We start from the raw sequence: 19,522 nt of genomic DNA on the forward strand, positions 1-19,522 counted from the left end.
AGGGGGAAGCCCGCTTTTATTTGTTAATAAAGGAAAAACTTAGATTTCAGCCAAGTGAGGAGAAATGAGTCATGCAAAATTATTTAGGAATATGAGTCAGACGACAGAAAGAACCTGATGTAATTTTCTGTAACATCTGTCATTTTAATAGCAATGTAAAATAGAAGTCCTGCTGCAGAATAACTGATAATAATATATGGGAGAAAATCCCTTTATTTTTTTTTTCCTTTTTCTTCTTGATGTGTTCCATTTGTGGTGGCTGCAGAGATTTGATCACCTTCTTCTAATGCAGAAATAGGAAACTACAACTACAGAAAGCTTGCTGTGCTGACTCAGTGCAGGTGGGCGAGGGAAGGAGGTGGTGTTATGTAAAAGCTGCAGCTCCGTAATGCCGCTCTTCTAAGAATCTGCAGCAACACCCATGTTTTGGTGTGCACCAAGCCTCAAGGTGTGCCTGTTCCGAAATGGGGGTGTTCGGATGCCTTTCCATGGGGCCACCATGTGCTAAACCATTGATCTAGGTGGGATTATTCCTTAGCCAAAGGAGAGAGAGCCGGTGCGGTGAGATGCTGCCAGGTAGGGGACCTACATGTCGGTTGTGTAACGGGTAACAAAGCCTTAAGTGGTGTATTGGTGATGTACTGGTAGTGTTTCATGTCTTGAGCCCTCCTTTCTCTTTGGAAGCTGGCTTTGGAGGTCACGCAAGCCTACACCCATCCTTCTGTAACACTTGTTCCTCTAATCTGAGTCCTCTTACGTTAATCGACCCCGACGGAATCTTCCACAGGTTTGTCTGTTTACTTCTGAGGCTTTGTCACTGCGATTGAAACACGTGTTGCTTTTCAGACTGATTTCTTTAGAGAGAATTTCTCACGTGAAGCTTCAGTGAAGCTTTATGACACTTGTGTGCCCTGACTGATGTCCCGAAGGCTGGTCCTGGGCAGCCTGGGGCATGTTCTTGGCCCCTCTGGTAAGGCTGGGAAGAAGGCAGCCACGTTCCTTGGAGGATGGGGTCAACAAAGTGGATGTGGTTCTTGGCAGGGGAAGGAGACCGCTGCTTGAGGAGAGAAAATACTGACCGTGCTGTGGAAATTTATGCTGCCCTTTGGGGTGGTGTGTGTGTGTTAGCTGTCTCACGCTACCAGTGACGTTTTGCAAGGGCTATATACGGCCTCTTTGCATCATGCTGTTTTAAATTAAGCTAGCTGACCCTGGGGGCGTTTGTAAAATGGCTGTCTTGGCTGATATTTCTTTACTTCCCAAGCAATTTTCCCAGTTGGGCCATTCAGGGAATGCCTGCACCAAGAAGCATTGCACAGAAGCACACACTTACCTGGAGCCCTGCAGGTTAGGCTCAGAAGGGAAATAACCCACCCTGCAAGTGGGTGGCTGCTGCTCATGGCTTTAAGGGCTCTTAAAAACATTTTTACAGAAGTTTCTTTCTTACCTGATTTCCTAGAGCGGGTAATGGCAGCATTTTCTATTTGTGTGCTTACTTTCAATGGAGTTGTTCTTCTCAGTGATCTAAGAGACTTGTGTTTTGTAAACCTTGCTCTCTTTAGCAGTGCAGGTACTGAACTTCAGCTGTTTTGTGTGCTTGCGTCCAAACTCATTTGTGGTTACATGAGATTTGGCTGCCGAGGGAGCCAAAGGGTGGGGGAGAGAAGGGCTTTGATAAGAGGCTGCTTGAAAACTGCTTCAAGAAAAATAAACTGCACTGAACTAACCTTGGTAGGAGGGAGCGGACTGTCATGTTTCACATCTTTCTCTTGGTTATTTTCCACTGTTTTTGTTGCAAGTACTGAGCAAAATTTGTTCTCGGCACAGTTCTAAGCATCTTCCTTGCTCCACAGATACAATAATGGCATTTAAAACTCATTAGCAAATTGGATCCTGTACAGCAGGGTGTCTTGATGGAATCTTAGAATAAACCGTTGCATAGACGGTTTGTGGTGTGGTTTATTTTTTTAATGGCTGCTATGACTAGCACATACTTTCCAAAAATTATGGCAATTGAGGAAGTCTTAGAATGGACAACAAGCTTAATTTTGATATAAAACTACTTTAGAATATAAGTTATGTTTTAAGTGGCATTTGGGGCTGGTTTCTGCTGTTATTTTTTTGACTTTTTGTACATGCTTGCATGGGTCACTTTACCTGCAGCCTCTGCAAGTATTGATTTAAGTAAATCATAATGAAACAGCAGTGTTGTTGAACAAGTTCCATTCACCCATAGGACTGCTTTTAAAGCCAACATCACTTTGCTTTTGAATTCTTTAAACTTTAAATAGAGCTGTGGCTAGATTTACGGTAGCGCAATTTAAAAGTTAGCATTCTTGATTAATCAATATTTCCATTATGAGATGTGCTGGTGTGAGTGGTCAGGATGACGTCAGTCTCCCAGCAAATACAGCTTTATCACCGCCTATAAATAGACTGCAAGCTACTGCAGCAAGCACTTCCTTGTGTGAAGAGAAAGGGTTTCAGAAAGAAACGGAACTTAGAAGTACGGGGCTGGCCACGGTCATTGCGGTAACGTGACAGCACGGTGTGGTATTTATTGGTCACCCAATAAATTAAAGCCTCTCCTCCAGTGCTGCCCCAGATAAAAGGTTCTCCTTGCCTTCCAAGGAACGATGCGCCTTGTCAGGCTGGAGAAGCACTCGCTGTAGCTTGCAGGATTCAGCTAGCTGCTTGTCTTGCCCAGTGACACCAGTATTTAACACCAAAGCCTGTTTTCAAGATGTGGGCTCTCTTCTTTTTGGGTATGATGGGTTGGGAAATGAGAATTACAGCTCACCACGCTGCCAGGGTTGGTTGTTCATAACCTGGTAACATCTGTTTTGTGATGTGCAACCTCAGAAAGCTCAGGTCTTCAAGAGGCGGCTACAACATTGAATAATAAAACACCTTGTAAAGGTTTCATTCTTTAGATATAGCAAGCTGTAATTTTAACAGGTTTACAGCCTATTGTTAATCATGTGAACTACATGCTTTGTACTGGGGCTTGTATGAAATTTTATCATAATTGCCTTAGTGTCATGAGGAACTGGATGAAAATGTTGACTCTAGATAATTATTTTTTTAAAGGTACTCCTCTTATCTACATGGGTGCTGTGCTCACCCTCGCGTGGGTGTCTTTGCTTCAGGTGTCCACATTCACTGGTGCATCTGAGCTGCGCCAGGAGCTGAAGTGAAACTCAGCCCAGCAGCATAAATGAGATTCCTTGAAACATCTCCTTCCTGTCCTCCTGGGGCTGAAGAAAGCGGAAGCAATTTCAAATAAATTGTCAGTAACCCTTCGGTTTGCCAAAAACTTCCCTGTTGACTTTGGGCGGGTGCCCTGCAGCCGGCAGCAAGCCCTGGGTGCAGGTGCCCGGCCCTGTGCCTCCAGCCACAGCTTTCATCACACGTACAGTCCGCCACAAAGCCACCATGGCTCAAAACTCTTCATGGTGTCTTGTTCCTGCCCAGGTGTGCCCAGAGGGGCAGCAAGCAGCCTCCAGCTCACAGCCATGTCCCACCCATCCCACCCCTGCACCATCACTGAACGCCTCCGAGGCGTTTCCCCACCAGCAGGCACCTCAGCGAGCGCTGCCCTGCAATTTGGCACCTGCTGGAGCACCCCTTTAGTACCAACCCCAGCTGCTGCCCAAGCACCACACCTCATTTAAATATTGCTGCTTTAATAATCTACATCGTGGTAGTAGTTCAAAGAGAAGATACAGCTGATTACGTTTCCTCTGCCCCCCATCGCTTCCCATCAGTGTTTCCTTATTGCTGCAGACTTCGCCACGTTTAATGTCCCCTGGCTCCCACAGGCCACAGTTAGGTTTAATTCTGCTAATTATCTTACATATAAAACATAATGCAACTGATCCCCTGCTGTTGCTCTAGTAATAAAAAATAGAAAAGGAAATAAAAATGTTTGTATCCTTATTGCCAGTGTGTCAATACCTGCTTTTTCCCTTACAAAACGTTCCTCACGCCTGTTAAAGCTAAATTCCCCTTCTCTGCTGAGAGCTGATCCCACGCTAAAACAAAGTCAAATTATTCCTGAAAAAGGGGAATTTAAAAAAACAGTTGCAAGAAAAGCCCAGCAATTTCCTACTTTAAAAACATTTCACAGTTCTTTGAAAGGGTCTAAGCAGTACAGTAGAGCGCTACATTTACTGAAAATGTCTAGTGCTGATAAAAAATAAAATAAAAATCAACCCAAAAGAATCCCAAATTAAATTAAACTGGGCGAGCTGCTCAGCAGGCCACAAGGACGGCATCCTGCACTGCTTGGGGAGCTGCAGGACCCCAACAATTCTACTGAGAGGAATTGAGTGAAAAAAAAAAAAATAAAAGTCAATTAAAAAAAAAAAATCCAGTTTCTGAGGCCAGGCAGGGAGGAGACCCCCCCCGCACACGAAGGCACACCAGTGCAGAGGCAAGGCGATCTGTTTAAAACACAGACATAAGAGCGTTGCTGTGGCTGCCCCCAGCCCGGGGCTGGGCCCCAGCTCCGTCCCCTCAGTCCCACTAGAAGTTGACAGCGTGCGCCCGGTGCAGGCTGGTGTCTTGCTCGGGCTGCAACGAGAGGGGACAAAGCCAAAGATCACGGCACAAATGTGGCCCCAGCCCCGTGTCCCCCTTCTGAGGGCCCTACCTCCCTGTCCGGCCCCAGGACGTGGCCGGGTTTCTGGGCCAGGGCCGGCTTCTTGAGGATGCCTCGCCTGGGGGCCGGCGCCGGCCTGGTCTCCCCGTCCTCCGCCGCGTCGTAGGCGCCAGCCAAGGCGTAGTGCTGCTTCCTCAGCTCACCTAGGCGCACCCGCTCGCCCTCCAGACACTTCTCCAGCTCCAGCACCTTCACCTGCACCACAAGAGCATGTCTGGTTCCCCAAGTGCCCGGCAGCAGCTGCCATGGGAATGCAATAACCCCCCCAAAAAATGTTGTGCTGTCCCCCACAGAGAGGATGAACGCTGCCTGAGGATGGCAGCACCAAATTTGCCCTCATTTCCTCCCCGGGTGGAGGCTTTACCTGTGTCTCCATTTCTTCCTTCTTCAGCTTGATGAGGGACATGCCTGAAAAGTCCATGGTGTCTGGGGAGAAAAGCAGGGGGTGTTTGCCAGGCCAGGAAAGGAACTGAGGGTTTTAGCTTTCCCTTCCTGCTTTACCAAACCTCACCTTTCTCCTCGATCTGCTCCTGCCCTGTCCTGGTGGAAGCCACCACGTTGGCAGCCATCTCGTTGACGTTGCGTGAGCACTCCTGGAGCTTGCCCAAGTTTCTGCTGCTCTTCTCGGCTTTCACCTGCAACGAACACACAGATGGCCGCGGATCCCCAGTGTGGCCCCAAAGCCTGATGGCTCGGGGGCACGGGTGCACATCAAGGCGGCCAAATCCTGCATGGGAGCAGGGACACCGATCACAGCACCTTAGAGTGGTCTAAGTGGGAATGACAACCTAGATGTGAAAAGGACAAATGGACTTGCTGATTCTATCAGGGACAAGGTGACCTCCTTCAGCCTGGGGACACTAAGCCACCTCTGCTCCCATCCAAGCCAAGGACACACAAACAAGCAGCACTGGTGCACAGATAATTTTTTCACAACCCCGTTCTTCACTTTAACATCATCTGCCACAAAAATCAGTCTCGGCCCACCTCCCTCCAACCCTCTGCTCACTGAAACCTTGACACATCTCCATCACCATGAAGAGGAAAAGTGGTAAGGACCAAAAATTCATCCCTCTCAATGCTACCTTCTGCAGTACCTCCCCCTGGGTTTCTCACTAATTATGAACATTTTCTTTACATAATCAGCCGGGCAGGAGGAAGATGGGAGGTTTTAGCTTCATTTCAGAGGCAAGCCCTGCGAAGTGTGGGAGCATTAATGCAGGTGAAGACACATATTAAAAGCAGAAACCAACTTGAAAATAATAATCCCCTTCCTATTTTAATAATCCCCTTCCAATTAAGAGCTTCCCTTCTCTGGGAAGGAGGCCATGGGCAGGACTGCCACGCACCAGTGCCTGAGAGCATCCCTGGAACAAAACGATGGGAACAAAAGGACTTAAAACCTGCCACGTAGTGTGCAGCCAGCCCTGCTGGGACGCTCACCTTGGATGCAGCTACCAGCTGAGCCGTGCTGGCAGCGATTTCATGGGAGCAGACGATCAGTTCTTCGTATTTGCCTGTGTGCAGGACAACTCTGTCTGCTGATTCTCTGCAGTCGGAGGAGAGATCGTATTAGAGACACTCACCTCGCACTGCAGCACAAGTGTGGGCTATTTGCCTCCCACTATACTTTCAGAAATCAGCATCAGATGTTGAAACCACAGCTTTGTCTCGTTATTTAAAGCTCATTTACAAAGCAAACTACTCAAACCCCAGATCCAGAAGTTTTGGATGGGGATAAAATACCACAGGGGGCAGGACTGTGCTCCTGCAATAGGGCAGACAAGATTTTTACAGCTTTTTCCAAACGAGCCCCTATGTTTTCCACACCAGCACAGCTCAGGACGTGGTGCCCTGACCCCAACCACCCACACACGACCCCTCCAGCAGCCAGGGAGTATCTGAGTGGGGTAACAGCCATGTTCTGGAGCCAGGTACCTACACGAGCTGCGTGGCTCCCCAGCCCACCGCCTTGGAGGCAGAGATCAGCCCTTCAGTCCAGCGTGAGTTCTTGGCGTAAAACTCCTGAGTTGTTGCTGCCCCCTGTTGTTATGAGAATATTATGGCCTGCATTAGCTTCTTTCTACCATATAAACATGTAATAAATCCATAAATCATACTAAAATACATAAAAATCCACATATGATATAACAATGTATAAAGCCATATATAAAGCCATAAATCAAGGGATTGGCATCATTTCTGTGCCCTTCAGGTTGCTCTCGTTGGCCTACTTAAATATGGACCAAGAAAACTAACTTTGAAGCCTTGAGACTGAATTTGGTTTGGGTTTAGGACACGTCTGGGCCATCATCTTTAGACGAACAAAGATTTGTAAAGGAGACTGCAAGGTCTGCAAAGAGCACGGGGCTGAGCAGCCCATCTCCAGCCAGCAGGGCTGCAAACGTGCCACTAACAGGGGAAAGTGAGAAATTCAGCTGGTGTTTCTGCAAACTGTGGGAAACGCTGCAATTGTTTCTGCAAATTGTGGGAAATTGTGGGTATTTCACATCAGTGCACGGGGCTGAGCATAGGGGAGGACTTACCCGGCCACTCTCTACTATTTCCTTCTGTAAGTTCGTGGATGTCATTACAAGAAGTCTAATGGCCTGGAATGAGGAAGAACAGGTTTTGGTGTTTGATGCGGGTTTTATACAGAGGGATCGATTTTGCCAGTGGTGGGAAGTGACAGTTTTGTGTAGTTTGTGACCCCCTGAGAAGCTCAGCTCCTGCAGTACTGACCTTCATGAGGTCCGTGCAGGAGTTCAGAATCCTGTAGGGAAACAAGAAAAAGGGTTGAGCATCCAGGAGAGCCCTCTTTGGCCTGCGTTAATGAATGAGTCTTTTCCAGAGACCACCCTGCTGAAGGTTACCTTTAAGCAGCCCACAGAGAAGCCATCAAATATTAACTTAGATGTGCAACATGAAGGCCCTCCCTTCCAAAGGCAATTTTATGCTCAGCATTAGAAAAATGCAGGTCCAGAGTGTGCACGTGAGGGTTCAGAACACCACCCAGCCCCGCTGTTACAGCCGCTGCAGGACCGAAATGGCAAACCCCCCCAACACTCACCGCTCGTTCACTTCGAGTTTGATGCCAGAGCTTTCGTTCCTGGCCCGGCTCATCATCTCCTGTTGGGAAATGGGAAAGGGAAGGTGGGATACCACACTGCTGCAAGCAGAGCTGCAGGAGGAGAGGAGGCACCAGTGGACATTTCGCTGCCCATGGGCCCATCCCATGGCTTCGTCTCACCTCTATCCGCCTGACAGCGTCTTCAATTGCCGCAGAGGTGGAGGCCATCTCCTTCTCAACCATGTCCCCTAGCTCTTCCTGCTTGATGTCCAAGCTTTTCGGTCTCAGCTCCTGCCAGAGGAGGCAGCAACAGCCAGGGGGTTTTCAGCAGAGGAAGAGAAGAAAGTATTTGTAAAGAATAAAACCAAAGAAGGCATTCAGCTTGTTATTCCCCCTAAACAAATAAAGCTGCAGAAGAAGCATTCTGCAGACAGCAAGGGCAGAGGCACGTGTGTCAGCACCTTGCAGCAAACACGACACAAGGACCTCAGAGGTAGGAAATATCCCAAACCAAGGTGGCAAAACTCAAATACAGGTGCAGTTGTGGCAGACCTAACATGGCAGAGCTCTAGAGAGCTGATGGCCTTTGAATTCAAAGTATTTTAACGGAAAAGACTAACAGGAGGCTTTGTGAGAAGAAATATCTGAAAGCTGGGAAGTTTGATATCACAGGAGTGTACCACAGAGGTACTGAGCTGAAAGACTTCAGCTGATCTGAGGGTGACCATCCCCATGCATCAGGAAGTGTCTCAGTGCTCAGAAGCTGAGAGGGCTCAGGGAATGCACTATAACCTGCAAGTCATGGGGACAAACCACCCCAAAGTGCTCACTCCAACCCAGCATCTCCAATTTCAGCTCTGGGCAACAGGAAAAGCCACATTTCCTTTTTTTTTTTTTAAAATAAAAAACAGCTCTCCATTGTCTCCCTGGGATGCAGCCAGCAGGCTGTGAGCAAACATCCCACCTGGACAAAGGGAGGCAACGTCCTCCTGCATTAACCACCTGCTTTGACTTTTCCTTCAGGCAATCCCCCTGCCAACAAGTCACCCAACACAGGGGAGCGCTGGGCTCCAGCTCCTACCTGGGCCAGCCCCAGGACACCTCGCAGCGCCCGCCGCACGTCCCCCAGCTCAGCGCGCCCCAGCGTCTGCTTGTCCTTCAGCTCGCCCAGGTAGTCCAGGCTCCGCTGCCCGCAGTCCCGGCACGTCTCCGTCAGCCCTGGGGAGAGGACAGGTCAGTGGCGGGCCCCTCGCTGCGCAGGGATGTCCCACGTCCACCCGACGAAGGGTCCAGCACCAAAAACAGCACCAAAACCCAACCCCCACAAGCACAACCCCACCCGGAGCATCCGCTGCATCCACTCACGGTCAGCGTGGTCGGTGGGAGCCAGGTGGGACGTGGCGCTGCCGTTCACGATGGTGTCAGCTGTTAGGTGTGTGAAGAGAGCCAGAGCCCCCACCAGTGCTGCAGCATCTGCCAGCAGGAGAACAGGGTCAGGCACAGCCGGCCCAGGGCACCGTCACCCCCCTCAAAGGCATCCGAGGGTCAGCACGAGGGCTTGGAGAGGTTGGTGTTGACCCCTCCAGCTTGCAGATGGCTCCTCAAACGAGCATGTGGGGACCCACCAGCTCCAGCCCCTGTGTCCTCTCCCCGCCACAGGTAGTGAATGCTTGCTGACAGCCCCAGAATGGTCAGGGGCTGCTGGATATATAAAAATTAAAGCAACATTCAAGCGATGCTGCCAGTCCCGAGACCCAGGTACCTGCCATGGAGGCCACGTACTGCGCGTGCCCGCTCTCCAGAGCATCCGTGGACTCCAGCGCCGCCTCTGCACGGCTGAGCAGGTAATCTGCAAGGAATTTAGCTTCATTAGGATCACAGAACGGTTTGGGTTGGAAGGAACCCTTAAAGACCAGTTCAGGGAGAGCTAAAAATTCCCTCCCTGGAAGTCAGACCCCAAACTCCTCAGGCTTAATGTCTGGTGGGAGAGGATGCCTGGGGGATGCCACGTTACCTGTCTCGGGGGGAGGGGGGGCTGCGGGGCGTACCTGGGGAGCTGGTGCAGCGGACATGCAGCGGGTCGTCCAGCTTGGCCACCGCGTCGCGGAGGATGCCCTCGGCCTCCCGCACTGCCTCCTGCAGGATGCCGAACTGCTCGTCCAGCAGCTTCTGCTGCAGGCTCTGCTCCTGGTTGCTCTGCGGGGCGGGAGGGATGTGTGGGCTCGCAGCCGGGGCACAGGGACCCCGTCACCAAGAGCCCCTTTTGTAGGATTAGAGTCCAGCATCCCGTTACTGGTGGTGCAAGTCACATCCGTCTGGCACCAGCTTGGCTGAGCCCCCACATGCTCAGCACCCTCCCCAAAACCGAGCGAGGGGCGCAGCCCCGTACCTTCTCCAGGAGCTTGCCCTGCAGCTCGCAGATCTCCCTGCTGGCCTTGTCGGCCTCCTGGCTCAGCTGCAGCTCCTTCTCCTGGACAAGGCTGCGAGTGGAGAGCAGCTCGCGCTCCTTCTCGCTCACTGAGCGCCTCAGCTGCTCCTTCTCAGCCTGCAGGGTCTCCACCTGGGCGCTGAGCTCCGTGCCTGCCTGCCAGTAGGGCCAGGAGACCCCTGTCACCCACCGGCCATTGCCCCACGGTTACACAGCGGGGGCTGAGAACATGTTCAGCTCATGACACACATTGAGAGACCCCGGCGAGCTTGCTCTTGGGCTCAGCAGGGATTTGGGTGCTCCCCGGGTACCTGCTTGGCGTGGCTGAGCGAGCACTGCGCCTGGTCCAGCTCGTCCCGCCGGGCGTCCAGCTCCCGCCGCAGCTGCTCCATCTGCACGCTCTGGTCCTCCAGCTGCAACCAAAAACCCACGCCAGGGCTCAGTGGAAACGAGCCTGGTGGCGGTTTGTGGGAGCAGAATGGTGTCTGGGGGTCTTGGAATTGGGGGGGTCTCCTGAAAAGGGCTCATTTTCCCAGGGCAGGAGTTTGGGGAGCAACCCCCAGGTTGCTGGAATGAAAACACCCGAACCCAGCGGTTTGGAGCGCAGCATTTTCTTGGGGGAAGAAATGGCAGAAGTGGGCAAGAGGTGAACAAAGCACGCATTAAATAACACCCTGATGAAGAGCCGGGGCAGCTCCTTCCCTCCTGGACCAGGCACTGCCCCCAACCACCCCTCATCTGCCACGTGCCCCAGGCTGCGATGGGCTCCGTGCCGGGCCGGGGCAGGACCCGTGGCCCCACGGGCTTGCTCACCTTCATCTCTGCTTCCCGCTTGACCTGCTCAACCTGAAACTCCAGCTGCTCCTTGACTCGCGCCACCTCCTCCTGGCTCTGCTGCGTCACCGTCAGCTGCTTGGCCGTGTCAGCGTTCTGCGCGGGGACACGGGGCTCTTTCGGAGAGGTGACCCTCGCCACAAAACCACCTCCACCCTCCCTCTGCCCGAATGCTGCATGGGGCAATAGGGGCGATGCCTTTTTCATGGCATCCAAAGTGTTGGCTGGTGGTGGACACGAATTTAAGGGATGCTCGGGGGGCTCTGAGTGCAGGAGGATGGGATCGATGCAGGGTTGGGCTGTGGGGACACAGTGACGGGGACAAAGGCAGCATCTGGTCCTTGTAGACAGTGGCGTTACCTTCCTCAGGAGCTCGGCGTGGGTGTTGATGAGCTCGCTGTGCTTCTCCTTCAGCTTCGTGTAGCGAATCTCGGTGGCGTTGGCTTTCTCTGGAGGGGGTGAGAACACATCAGCGCCCACCGCAGGGGCTTCCCGCAGCCGACGGGTGCTGCTGGGCGAAGCAGCTGCCCTGCACCTACTTTCTGCCTCGGCGCAGAGCCGCAGGGACCGGTCGCTGTCCTGCTTCACCTGCTGCAGCCTCTCCAGCTCATCCCGGAGCTGCTCGTTGTCCACCAGCGCCTTCTGCTTCTGCTTGCGCTGCTCCTCCACCTCGCCCTCCAGGCTGTTTACCTGCGCCTTGAGCTGCGTGATGTACCGCTGCGCCTGCGGGGTCAAACGGTGCTCGGGTGCTGCCCCGAGGGGGTGCCAGCACCCACCCTACCCCACAAAACCTCCACCCAGGTGCCCAGCTGCAGTTTGGGCAAAGCAGCCGCGAGATGCCCCAGGAAAGTCTCCTTTTAGCACCTAAAATTGTCCTCTGTCCTGTCTGCTTCCCTGGGAGCTGGGTGCTGGCACTGGGAGAGGTCCCAAAACAGGGTGCCAGGACCCTGTGCCCCAATCCTGCCACGTCCCATCTGGGTTTCCCCACTACAGTGCTGAAAAACAGCTGCTCCCCCGCCCAGCTTTACCTCCAGCTTAATCTTCTCCATCTCCGCGCGGAGCGTGTCCACCTCCTTCTTCAGGCTCTCGATCTGCGCGTCCCTGTCATCCCGAATGCCGTTGGGTGGCCCGAAGGTTTGCTGAAATATATCCGAGGTGATCTGGGGACGACAGAGGGCATCAGGCTGAGTCCTTGCCCCCCACCACGGGTCTCTGCCCCTCCCCGTCCCCGTCCCATCCCCGTGCCCCCACCTGGGGCTCTGTGGTGGAAGCTGTGCTGATCTCGATGAGGTTCTCCGGCTCCTCGTCCTCGGGGGCTTCCTCGGGGATGACGACCACCGGCTTCACGTGCTCTGCCAGTGCGGACGCCCGCAAGAAATTTGGGGGGTTCTGGGGGGACAAGAAGTCACGGTGACACCTCCATGGCTTTTGGGGAGTGCCACGGGGAGGGAGGCGGCCCCTCACTGCCACAGTGTGCCGGCGTGTCCCTCTGCAGCACACCCAGGCCCCCTGGCTGTGGGGACACCCCTGTGCACCCTAAAAACCCTCTCAAACCATCACATGCTGAAACCCCGCCGTACCTCTGGCAGCCGGGGGATCTGGATGAGCCGCTTGAAATACAGCATGTCGGAGGCTTTCTTAAAGAAGCTTTTGAGGCTGGAGGGGGGAGGAAAGAGACACAGCTTGAAGAGGATGCGGGGAGGCTTGGAGGGACCCCAGTGCCCTGTGTCAGCCCCGGGTACCTGCGAAACTGCTCGTGGAAGCGGTCGCGGTGGCCCTGCAGCGTGTCAGCTGGCAGACCTGTGGTGATGGGAAGGAGACAGCAGTGACTGCAAATTCTGCCCCACGCGGGCTGTGAATTTATTCCCACGTGCCCATATCCCTCCAGCTACAAAGGCCAGGTGGGACCGGGGCGGGCACGGGGCATCCCCAGGTGACTGCGGTGGCAGGGACGGGGGATGCAGCGAGGGGAACCGTGGGGTGTGGGGACTCACAGGAGTGCAGCTTGAACATGAGCTTGACGGCGTAGTGGTAGAGGTGGCTGCAGTCCTGGATCACCTGGATGAGGGGGGCCAGGCGGCACTGCACCGCCGACATCTGCGAGAGCGCCATGGAGGTGTTGAGCTGCCGGAAAACTGGAGGGGGAGAGCACGGTGAGGCGCCAGGGACGTGTTTGCAGAGCCACCTGGCTCTGGCTGGCTCGGCTTGATCATTAACCATGACAGTTGTGGCTTTGCCAACCACCGTCCCGTCCTACTGAGCGGGGAACAACCCTGCTCCGTGCAAGAAAAACACCCACATAGACCTTGGTGGCAGAAGCAATGGGGGCTCAGCTCTGCCACGGATATCCCCGACCCCAAATAGGAGGGATTTAACCCGGGATGATAAATGGGCAGGACAGCTGCCATCAGTAACCGCTGCCGCAAGGGGTGGCCAGGAAAGGTGATGGTTTTTGCTCTGCTCTGTTTAATCCTGCAAAGAGCCGGGGCAGGATCCGAGGGCAGGGGACGGCCCTGCTGTCACCGCAGCCTCGCCCGCCCCGGCACCGAAATGGATCCCTTCCCCTGGCAGAAATCCAGCCAGCGCATCGACTGACTTCTTCCCCGCTCAGCTTTGAAATATTTATGAATATAAATGCTCCGTATAACTGGGTCAAGGAGATGTGGATGGCTAACGAAGCCGGGAGCGCGGCCCCTCCGCTGCGCCCCATTCTCCAGGGCAGCATCATACTCCTGACGTGTGATGGAGGGGAAGAAACCGCCACATTTTTAAGCCATCTCAAAATTCCTGGAGAATGAGGCAAGGGAAGCAAACACGGGCAGGGGCCACCAGCCCTGCTGGAGGCATTTCAACATGAGGAAATGAATATTTATAAAGGAACACAGCCCCCGTCCTCTGCTTTGGGGGGTGGAAAGGATTTGGGTAATGCGCACAATTAACATCGTTGTGCTGAAAAGGCATAAAAAGGCATCTCAGAGCAGCGCTGTGCAACACTTTGCACTGCTCAGGTGTGCTAAAAATAGCCACATTTCTGAAATATTTTCCTACAACTGCCTCTACAGAACAGCGACAGGGAAACCAGCTGAGAAACTCTCTCCAAAGTCTCCAGGAAGAGGAGGAGAAGGAGGAGGAGGAGAAAGGACCCAAACTGGAACTTGCTTCCTGACCAAAGAGCGAAACTATTGCTCAAGAGCCCTGGGGCGGCCGGGAGGGACCTGCCTCCTCCTCACCTGACTCTGACAGCTTCAGCTCGCAGTCCAGGTAGTCAAACAGCTCCACCGTCAGCTGGAAGCTGCCAAAAAAAAACAAACGGGTCACTGTGCAGCACGGATATCGTTGCTCCAGCTGTTTATGCTTGCTACAGGTGCTCCTACAGGACGCTACTTTTCCAGGCTGCATTTCCTCCCGCTGAGTCCTTTTTTTCCCCCACCTCCCTCTGATTTACAAGACTTTGGTGTGTTTGCTCCCTGTGTTTACACTGTGTCTCATTGCTCTGGGAGAAACCAGGCACTGCTGAACCCTGACAGACCAGGAATGATTTAAAAACGCCGCCGGCTGCCTTTAACAGGGCCGTTTTGTTAACAGGATACCCCCACCCGGGCAGCACACTGCTCCCACGAGGACACTCACATGTTATTCACATCCGTCCCCGCCGTCTTTTCCAGCACCTCATCCGACACTTCGAGGCCCGGGGGGAACTCGTGGTGCTTTGTAAAAGGAAAAAACAAACAAACAAACAAACAAACAAAAAAAACAGCTGTTGCTGCTAATATTTTTGCTGGTGCAGCACGTGCCCCTGCAAACCCCGCTGGGTGCCCCAGCAAGGAGGGAGCTCTGGGGTGCAGACGCTGCGGAGGGTCTCACCTTGGCGTGGAAGGAGATCTTGGTGAGGAGGAGCCGCGTGTAGATGCTCACCAGCTGCCCGTAGCGGTCGTGCAAATGGCCCTGATGGAGACACGAGGGGAAAATTGGGGTATCTGGAGTGATGCAGAAAACCACCTGCCACCCACAGCAGCCCCACAGCTCTCGCCCTCTCCCACCTGCCCCTCGCTGCACGCACACCCACTGCCCAGCAGGTTATTTCAGCTGGTGGCTTGCTTTCCCCATGTACGTGATGCTTTTTGGCCCTTCCATCCCCTGCGGGTGCTCGGGGCTCAGCCCCCACCCAAATCTCTTCCCCAGGGAAGTCCCAGCCCCGCTGGGACCCGGCACCCACCCCCAAGCCCCCAGCAAGGCACCGACCTCCGATCTCCCCAGCTTTGCCACTTACCCACAGGTCTCCCACCTCGCGGATGTTGCTGCGGTACCGCTGGCAGTCCTGGAGGACCTAGGGGCAGAAGTGGGAGTAGTGGCACGGGGATCCGGCCCCTCTCAGCAAAGCTCAAAGTTCAACCCCAAACGCCAGAGGCTGGGGAGGTTTCAGGGCTGTGAGCTAACGGGGTGCTTTGCCAAGGGACGCAACGCGCTTCCCCCAGAAGAGACCGAGCTGGCGGGAGGGATGTTTGGGAGGGGACACTCACGTTGGGGTGGCCATCGCGCAGGACTTTGTGCAGGACGTGGCAGAACTTCCAGCTGAGGATGGAGCTGCTGGGCAGGGGCAGCCCGATGGCATAGGACCAGAAGGTGAAGGCCCCCTTCTCATGGTGCGTCCCCAGGATGATCCCTTCCCGGCAGTCAAGGCCAACCGGACACACACACACGTGAGGCTGCAGGGGGACGCGCTGCGGGCTCAGAGCTCACCATGGGCTCAGAGGCCACCAGCATGGAGCTGTGCCCACAGACGAACCCCCATTTATTTGTCCTGGCTGTGGGTACACCAGGGCCCCCTGTGTTTTCTTGCCACGAGCATTTGAAATCATCCCGTGAAGTATTTCCCTCCTTTGCATTTTCACTGCTGGATGAACCTCCGAGATGCCACCCCAGCCAAGCTGTCCCACACCCCAAACCTCCTGCAGGACGAAACCCTCCTGCCCAGGCACCACACTTCTCAAAGGCATCAGATCTCCTCTGGGGACGAGGCTGGAGCTCGTCCCTGGTGGGACACCACCAGGCAGCCGAGGAAAAGGATACGGCGCACATGTTTCTCCTTCACCGGTGCCTCTTGCGTATTTATGGCCTTGCTGATGCTGATGGCCTGCGGGAGGAGGAGAGATGGGCTGTCAGCAGCAAACCTCGGGGCCACCCCGTCCCCAACCCGCATCCCCCCCAACCCAAGAGCCGGGTGCACTGCCAGCTGGGAACGGCCCAACCACCCGGGGCTTTTGGGGACTACTCTGAATTTTACAGCATGTTTGTCACTTTGAAACCCTTCATGACACGCAAACCCAGGCTTTTTTTATCCCTGAACAAAGCAGCCTGTTGGAAGCCCTCCCCGTTCCCCGTCGGCGCACGGCTGGCGGCTCGACAAGAGCTGCTGGTACCCTCGGCTGGCCTGGTAAACACACGGCATTTTTGGAGCCTGAACTCAGCGACGGCGAGTGGTAGAGCACGACAGCGAGATGCCAAATTCTCGGGTTGTTTGTGTAATCACAAGAAGCCTTTGAACTGGGTGTTTTTCCACGGCTTTGATGGCAGCCCCGCAGGCGAGCGGCTCCGGGAAAACGCAGCCCCCGAGCAAGGAGGGAGCAGGGCTGCGACGCCACAATCCGGAGCAGTGAGGTTAATGGAGAGGAGTGCCACATGCCGCCCTTATCAGGATGATTATCTATATACTAATGGATTTAATCACACTTCAAATTATGGTTTTGTCCCAAAAATAGGAGCCAGCTGCATCTCTCAGCTCACGCCAGGCTCCAAAACCGAGCTGCTGGAAACCGCGAGGATTTTTCCCCGTCCCAGGCTCCCCGTCCCGGGCTGCTCCACCCTGGCACGAGCGCTGGGGCCATGCCTGCGTCTGTGAGCCCTTTGTCACCGGTGCCTTCATGGAGGAAAAACCAAGTGGCCAGGAAGGCAGGAAGCAAGCACGCCGTTGGCGCTCGTGCCGGAAGAGAAATGCAGTCCCTCCCTGTACACAAGCCATAAAACCTGATCCAGCCTTACCTCCCGGCAGCACGCGGGGCTCCCGACACCAGCCCCAGGTTTGTGTCACCTGGCATTCTGCACGGTGAGAGGAGCTCATGCACGAGGAACCCGGTGCCCTGAGCTCCAGCACGCCGCCGTCCCGTCAAACGTCAGCCAGGACCAGAAACTCACGGAGCTGATCCCCCCGTGGGCATTAACCGCGCTCCTCGTACCAGCATTTTGGGGCCGAGCAGCCCTCAGGACACAGGTGCAGGCTCAGGGGCTCGCATCACCACCGCCCAGCCACAGGGGTGATGCTGAAGGCGTTTACACCCCAAATTGCCCAAAGTGAGCCCAAAACAGCTGTGCCTCCCCAGTGAGGCTTTGCTGGCCGCAGGGCGAGCTGGGCACGACGGCAGCAAAACCACCCCGCAGTGATTTCGCTTTGCTTGCGCTCGGGGAAGCCCTGGCGTTCCCCTGCCATGTAAAGCAGCAGCAGAGTTAAGCCGGCGACTTCATGCAATCCTCTTAACCCCGAAGGTTAACGAGCCCCAAGGCTCCTAACGAGCCCCTAAGGGTGGTTTATTGCATCTTATCGAGGCGCTCTGCACAGGGGGCAGCAGGGCAAAGCCATCTCCTGCCCTGAAAGGAGTGACAGCAAGCTCGGCCCCAATCACCAGCGGGAGCCAGGCTCAGCCTCGATCCCCACAGGGCCGGGACAAGGGAAACACCACCAGGGGATGATCCATCCCAGGGGATGCAAGCTCGTCCACCCATGTCTGCCCAGCAGGACAGGCTGGGACCAGCCTGCCTGTCCCAAAACCAGACCACAGTCCCCACCGCAGGTGGTTTTATTGCCTTCGTTGCCCATGAGCCCGGGGGCTGCTGGAGAGGCTGGTTTCTTACTCAGTGATTCAGTGCTGAGGGCTGAACTGAGCTGATTTACATCCGGAGCAGGTGAGCAGCCCCCAGCCCACCTTCACCACTGCTATGATGGGAAATGCCGCATCCGACTTGGTCCCAACTAAACCAAGGTAGCACCAAAACGATGCCACTGCCCGGGGACAGCAGCTTGGATGCGCTTCTCCTGCCTCCCCGGGCTGGCCAGGAGCTCCCCAAAAAAGTGGTTCAAAACAGAGACATCTGGAGACGGACACGTCCTGGTTGTGAGCGTGGGTGCACAAAGAGCCTGGCTGAAACCTTTATGCAACCTGCGGACGATTTGCCCATTGCCACCACAGCGCTGATAGCTAGGGGGGGGTCAGACCCCGAAACCTGCCTGCCTGCAGGCCCCGGGAACCCACACGGGCACAGCCCGAACACCTTACTCACAGCCCTCACGTACCAAGCTGGTGACTAAAGCCGGGATCAAAGCGCCCAAATGAAGGAGCGCAGTTTACATCCACCCTTTCTTTCCACGCTGTTTTTAATTACAGCGTGATCCTCCCCGCCCACAGCTCCCCCGAGCCCTGGCATCCTGTGGTGCCGCAATCCCCACCCGGCAGGTGGATGCCAGGTCCCGACACCACAGCGGGGAGCGATTTTTGGCAGCAGGACAATTTTTGGCAGCAGGATGTCAGGCTGGAAACTTCCCCTGGGGCGACCCAGGGGCTGCTGGATCAGCCAAGCTGCAGATCCTCTCCGGAGCTCCTTTCCTAATACTTCTCCTCCCCAAATCATACCAGAAAAGTACCGCTCAGAAGCCATGTGTGCTATACACCTCGTGGATGCTTAGCTGGTTGGATTTTTACCTTCTGGCATGTGTTTAGAAGGAAAAACTTGGGCACAGAAAAGCACAAGTTTTGCTTCCGATGACATTGCAGCGGGAGGGCCCAGCGGGGACAGCAGGGTCCCAGCTCCCACACGCAGCCGCTCTGAGGGGGACACCTTCACCAAGACCTCAAAAAGCATCTCCAGGAAAAGTGTGTGGCCTCCACACTGCCCACGAGCACCAGGCTCACACCAGGGCCAGCAACCCCGCCTGCACCAGCGGCGCGGGGCAGAGGCGATGGGGCAGCGCTTGGTTTCAGCCTCCCGGTGCCGCAGCATCGTGGGGACGTGAAATCCACCGTGCCACCAGCCTCAACTGCCCGGTAGCCATCCCCGCAGCTATAATTAGATGGAAGAGGCAGATCGATACCCCCGTAAGGATGTTGGAAAGGCTCTGCTTAGGATGAAGCTTTTGTAGGACGTTTTGCAGCGTCCAACGTAAGCAGCTCTGCCCAAGGCGTGCAAGCGAAGTTGCATCCGTGCAGGGACACGGCGTGCTTGTACGATGTGACTTTGCTCGCGTGCCGTGGGCCAAGGGAAGGAAAAGCTGGAAGGGCTGGAAGGAAGGAGGAGGGACGCGCTCCTGCCCGGCCAGCACAGGCTGCCCTTGGGTGCACGAGGCAGCGCTCACGCCGCAGTTATTTATCAGCGCTGCCCGGTGGGGCAATTGAAGGAGACAGGTCCCGCAGGAACAGGACTTGCAGGTTTTCCCGTGTTGCTCCCCAAACCCAACAATCGCCACTTCCTTACCCAGCGT

General features: G+C 54.8%; 1 protein-coding gene across 5 annotated transcripts in view; it reads right to left on the reverse strand.

The window, feature by feature from the left end:
- HIP1R (huntingtin interacting protein 1 related) overlaps nt 1-19,522 on the reverse strand; it is a 22,791-nt gene continuing 3,269 nt past the window's right edge. For 2 of the 5 annotated variants that reach the window (XM_040576912.1, XM_040576911.1), the window contains exons 2-31: nt 16,066-16,129; nt 15,516-15,658; nt 15,266-15,322; nt 14,860-14,940; nt 14,626-14,702; nt 14,226-14,287; nt 12,990-13,130; nt 12,738-12,795; nt 12,576-12,651; nt 12,247-12,384; nt 12,024-12,155; nt 11,535-11,718; nt 11,356-11,444; nt 10,975-11,091; nt 10,473-10,574; nt 10,123-10,317; nt 9,782-9,929; nt 9,496-9,582; nt 9,099-9,206; nt 8,815-8,951; nt 7,914-8,024; nt 7,734-7,792; nt 7,406-7,436; nt 7,210-7,272; nt 6,606-6,706; nt 6,107-6,212; nt 5,175-5,298; nt 5,028-5,089; nt 4,655-4,858; nt 3,670-4,575 (exon numbers count right to left, since the gene is read on the reverse strand). In XM_040576912.1, coding sequence (XP_040432846.1) covers nt 4,528-4,575; nt 4,655-4,858; nt 5,028-5,089; nt 5,175-5,298; nt 6,107-6,212; nt 6,606-6,706; nt 7,210-7,272; nt 7,406-7,436; nt 7,734-7,792; nt 7,914-8,024; nt 8,815-8,951; nt 9,099-9,206; nt 9,496-9,582; nt 9,782-9,929; nt 10,123-10,317; nt 10,473-10,574; nt 10,975-11,091; nt 11,356-11,444; nt 11,535-11,718; nt 12,024-12,155; nt 12,247-12,384; nt 12,576-12,651; nt 12,738-12,795; nt 12,990-13,107 — 2,598 coding nt within the window. In that variant the 5' untranslated portion in view covers nt 13,108-13,130; nt 14,226-14,287; nt 14,626-14,702; ... (2 more) ...; nt 15,516-15,658; nt 16,066-16,129 and the 3' untranslated portion in view covers nt 3,670-4,527. Of the gene's footprint in view, nt 3,207-3,669; nt 4,576-4,654; nt 4,859-5,027; nt 5,090-5,174; nt 5,299-6,106; nt 6,213-6,605; nt 6,707-7,209; nt 7,273-7,405; nt 7,437-7,733; nt 7,793-7,913; nt 8,025-8,814; nt 8,952-9,098; nt 9,207-9,495; nt 9,583-9,781; nt 9,930-10,122; nt 10,318-10,472; nt 10,575-10,974; nt 11,092-11,355; nt 11,719-12,023; nt 12,156-12,246; nt 12,385-12,575; nt 12,652-12,737; nt 12,796-12,989; nt 13,131-14,225; nt 14,288-14,625; nt 14,703-14,859; nt 14,941-15,265; nt 15,323-15,515; nt 15,659-16,065; nt 16,130-19,522 lie in introns of those variants that run through there. The other 3 variants (XR_005825065.1, XM_040576910.1, XM_040576909.1) reach the window with 3 other exon arrangements.

This window comes from Cygnus olor, chromosome 17, assembly GCF_009769625.2.
Source record: "Cygnus olor isolate bCygOlo1 chromosome 17, bCygOlo1.pri.v2, whole genome shotgun sequence".
NCBI lineage: Eukaryota > Metazoa > Chordata > Aves > Anseriformes > Anatidae > Cygnus > Cygnus olor.